The sequence below is a fragment of the Sphaeroforma arctica genome (genome assembly GCF_001186125.1).
Source record: "Sphaeroforma arctica JP610 unplaced genomic scaffold supercont1.1859, whole genome shotgun sequence".
Lineage (NCBI taxonomy): Eukaryota > Ichthyosporea > Ichthyophonida > Sphaeroforma > Sphaeroforma arctica.
In genome coordinates, this window is record NW_014038699.1 from 5,248 (window position 1) to 9,862 (window position 4,615).

Below are 4,615 nucleotides of genomic sequence, written 5' to 3' on the forward strand. Positions count from 1 at the left end.
TGTATGTATGTATGTATATATGTATATATATATATATACTCACAACCCACTGACAACACAATTTTGACCATCGCTTACGCAGCTGTGTGAAGGACTGGAGATTGAGCCGAAGACCTTCAAGCAGATGGATATCATGTGAGTACAGAGTTCCTTGTCCTGGTTATAATATTTTATCTATATATATGCACAAACGTTCACGCGTAGGCCAAACACTTCTGGGCAAAATAGAGACTCAATTGTGTGGTTCGCCCATATGTGGTGTGGACAGGACAGGCTTGTATGCTCTAACGCATGGCGAATGCGTGCACACATGAAGTGTACGCCTTTGCCTCTCACTTACGTTCATGTCAGCCAGAGTTCTTCATACTTAACCCCACAGCACAATCCTTCATGTGTAGCGTAGCTTCGTTGTGACCACAAGTCATTCCTGTATACAAACACTGGCACGTATACATGCGTAGCGTAGCTTCGTCATGACCACAATTCATTCCTTTACACAAACGCTGACATGTATACATGTGTAGCGTGGCTTCGTTACAACCACAAGTCGTTCCTTTATACAAACGCTGGCATGTATACATGTGTAGCGTAGCTTCGTTGTGACCACAAGTCATTCCTTTATACAAACACTGGCATGTATAAACGGTAACCCGCATGACGCAAGTATGGCTGCAGTTGCTTATGGCACCTTTGGCACATCTCACGTGCATGTGCATGTGTCCGCCTACAACATGTCGTACTATGCACCGAATCCATACTACTCAAGACTTAAGGGGAGGGACGTATCCTTGGTGAATAAGTATACACACAACAGGAAGCATGTTGCGTACACATCTTTTAGGGGTAGGGTTTGACGTATCCTGGGTGAATTAGCATACACACTGTAGGTAGCATGTGCATGCACGTGTTTTAGGGGTAGGGTTTGACGTATCCTGGGTGAATAAGCATACACACTGTAGGTAGCATGTGCGTGCACGTGTTTTAGGTGTAGGGTTTGACGTATCCTGGGTGAATAAGCATACACACTGTAGGTAGCATTTGCGTATACGTGTTTAAAGGGTAGGGTTTAGGGTTCTGGTACTGTCGTACTGAACATAGACACTGTACGATATTACTACCGTACTGTCGTATTGAACATAGACACTGTACGATATTACCACCATACTGTCGTACTGAACATAGACACTGTACAATATTGCTACCATACTGTCGTACTGAACACAGACACAGTACGACATTGCGCAGATACTGTCGTATTGTATAATACTAGGTCCAGGTCACTGTACATATCCGCGTGTGCTGTTTTGTGTGTTTCTTCTGTGTTTATCATCTCTCACCTTCGCTCAGATGCACTCATGCATCATTTGTTGCAATGGCAATGGCTGAGAAGAACAAATACACCTGTTGCGTGCTACGTGCATGTATGTAGCTATATTCGGTATTAGTATGTGCACATTTTCTAGCAAATCGGTTTGCGTCAAGCAGACTGTATATGACCTACATATATACGATCGTATCCATGTATGTAGATATATTCGATGTTCTTATGCCCTTCTTTGGCTGTATATGACCTACATATATACGACAGTATTCATGTATATAGATATATTCGATATTCTTCTGTCCTCCTATTCTCACTTGTATTAGGAAATGGGTTTAGGTCCAGAAGATTGTGTACGATCTACGTATCTACAACAAAGTATTCATCTATGTAGATATCTTTTATATTTGGTTCCATTCTGTCCGCATACCCTCACGCGCTTTATTGGTACGTACACAAGACATGGCGTGAGAGGAAGGAGGTGCGTGTGTGCTATAATACTGCAGAGAGAGTGGTGGGCTGTGTCTGATCTACGTATATACAATAGTATCCATGTATGTTGCTATACTTGGTATTCTTATACCCTCATTTCGTCACGTATATTAGGAAATATGATGAGATGAGGAAGGTCTTCGAGGACAAATTCAGGTCCAAAACCCGGGACGAGTGGACCGCGATATTCACAGGTGTGTGCTTTCACCGAAGGTGACAGTGTATTACTCGTGTCTATTGAGTGATGTTTTTTCACCCGTGTGTATCCGTTTACGTGCTTCTGTACTATCTCATCAGTCTATGCTTTTTCACCTGTGTGTATTTGTTCACCTGCTTCTGTACTATCTGATCGTCTATGCTTTTTCACCCGTGTGTATTCGTCTACCTGTTTCTGTACTATCTCATCGGCCTATGCTTTTTCACCCGTGTGTATTTGTTTACCTGCTTCTGGGCTATCTCGTGTGTGTACTATGCCTCCACTGCTGCATAAAGAGTCGTCGTTGGACTTTTCCGATTCGCTTCCGCAATCGCACACTTCGCAAGACCACTCTCAATAGACTTTATTCCACAATTCATACCTCACATTCAGTACCCATACGATTAGACTCTCAATAGACTTTATTTCACAATTCATACCTCACATTCAGTACCCATACGATAAGGCTCTCAATAGACTTTATTCCACAATTCATACCTCACATTCAGTACCCATCCGATACACCGTTTAATATATTATTTGAAGGCAGCATGTACCGTTTCAGGACTGTTTTTGATTATTTAACGGCGATATGCACCATTCTTGTTTTTTGGTCTAATATTTAATGGCGGCATGTACCGTTATTTGTAACTGTTGTTCCGGTGTGATCCCGATCTTCCCGTTTACATTATCCAGTCTTTATACCACAGCTCACGTTCCTAAACCCTATAAACCCTAAAACCCTACAAAAAAAACACTACCAACCTCTGATCTTAACCGTGTCTTCTCCACACCGTACCACACGCCCACAGAGTTAGATGCCTGTGTGACGCCTGTGTTGGAGATCGACGAGGCTATCTCAGACGCTCACGCTACAGCACGCCAGGCCTTTAGAGACACAGACATCAATGGAAAGCCCACACCCTACCCCTCACCCGCACCCAGGCTATCGCGCACACCCGCAGGTACAAGTGCTATGCGTGTGGAGGCAGAGTGCTTTGGTTGTGTGTGTATGGAAATGCATGTATGTATGTATGTGTGTATCTTACACTATGTGGGTGTGGATGTGTATATGCATATATATGTGTGTGTGTTTGTATCTTACGTTATGTGGGTGTGGGTGTGTATATGCATGTATGTGTGTGTGTATTTTACGCTAAGTGTGTATGCAAATGCATGTATATGTATGTGTGTTTCTACGCTGTGTGTGCCTGTGTCTACGCTGTGTGTGTGTATGTGCAAATTCGTATATGTGTGTGTATCTTACGCTATGTGCGTGTGTGTTTGTGTGTGTATATCTTACGCTATGTCTGTGTTTGTATATATGTGTTCGAGGATGTGGACGAATGGCTCGTGTGTGGTATCGGAATTTGTATTGAATTGAAATACGCGACTCACGAGAGCGCGTGTCTTGGCTGGCACGTGGAAAGATGGTTAGCCTCCCTGTTTCAATTACACACTCATATATTCACCATATGAAATATTACAATTACACACTCATATATTACAATTACACACTCATACATTCACCATATGAAGTATTACAATTACACATTCATATATTCACCATATGAAGTATTACAATTACACACTCATATATCCACTATATGAAAGTGTGTATTTCTGTTTCTTCAGCCACGTATGTGCTACATCCATTCAAAGCCAGCACAGGCTCATAGTGTTTGGTGGATAACAATAGGTGGGTTTGTACTTGAGATTATATGTATGTATGTATGTGTATATACCCGATCATAATGGTACGTTCAGTTCTATGTCTTACAAGCAGATTATACCTGCGTATATATGAGTGCGTGAATTTGTATAATGTATGTTATGTCCTTTACTATGCTTCTAGTCTGGCCCATGACTTTAATTCGAAACCCTTAACTGTAGGCCAAGGCCAATCGGCCACACTTTTGAAGACTATCGCTACAACTAGCCGTTCACTTGGAGTTGCTCTGCCCCACACACAAGTGCATCTGACCCCTGTCCTATGACACCAGTACTGTTTTATTAAATAAATCCGTATCGTATGACGGGAGGGCGCTGGTGGTAATGTTTAGGGTTTTAACCGCCTTGTCTCAATAATATTGTGCACTACCCTACTCCGTGCAATATATCACAGAGGATGATAGTGGGAACATCAATGTGTCACTGGGGCAGAATACCATGGAAGTGCTCAAGAGTGCCGGTCTATCCCAGGGAGAGATTAGGGCTTTGCTGTCTAAGGGAGGCGCAGAACAGAACTAACCTGAAAAATAAACACGGATCAAAGTCATATTCATTCGTATTTATATTTGTATGTATGTATGTATATATGTATGTATGTATATGTACACACACACACACACACATATATATATATATATATCTATATATTATATATATATATGTATATGTATACACGATCATGAATAAAGATAATATACATATATGTGTGTGTGTGTATATGTATATATATGTTATATGTTATATATATATATACATATATGTATGTGTGTGTATACATATATATGTTATATATATATATATACATATATGTGTGTGTGTATACATATATATGTATATATATACATATATATGTATATATATACATATATATGTAT

The 4,615-nt window shown here is 40.8% G+C and overlaps 1 protein-coding gene across 1 annotated transcript; it reads left to right on the top strand.

The window, feature by feature from the left end:
- Positions 1-79: 79 nt before the first annotated feature.
- SARC_11757 (hypothetical protein) lies at positions 80-4,473 on the top strand (the record flags this gene model as incomplete). Its single annotated transcript, XM_014294152.1, has 4 exons — positions 80-135; positions 1,928-2,007; positions 2,822-2,974; positions 4,135-4,473. Coding segments are annotated over 4 exons (414 nt in total), but the record flags the coding sequence as incomplete, so codon positions are not given.
- Between the last annotated feature and the right edge of the window lie 142 nt (positions 4,474-4,615).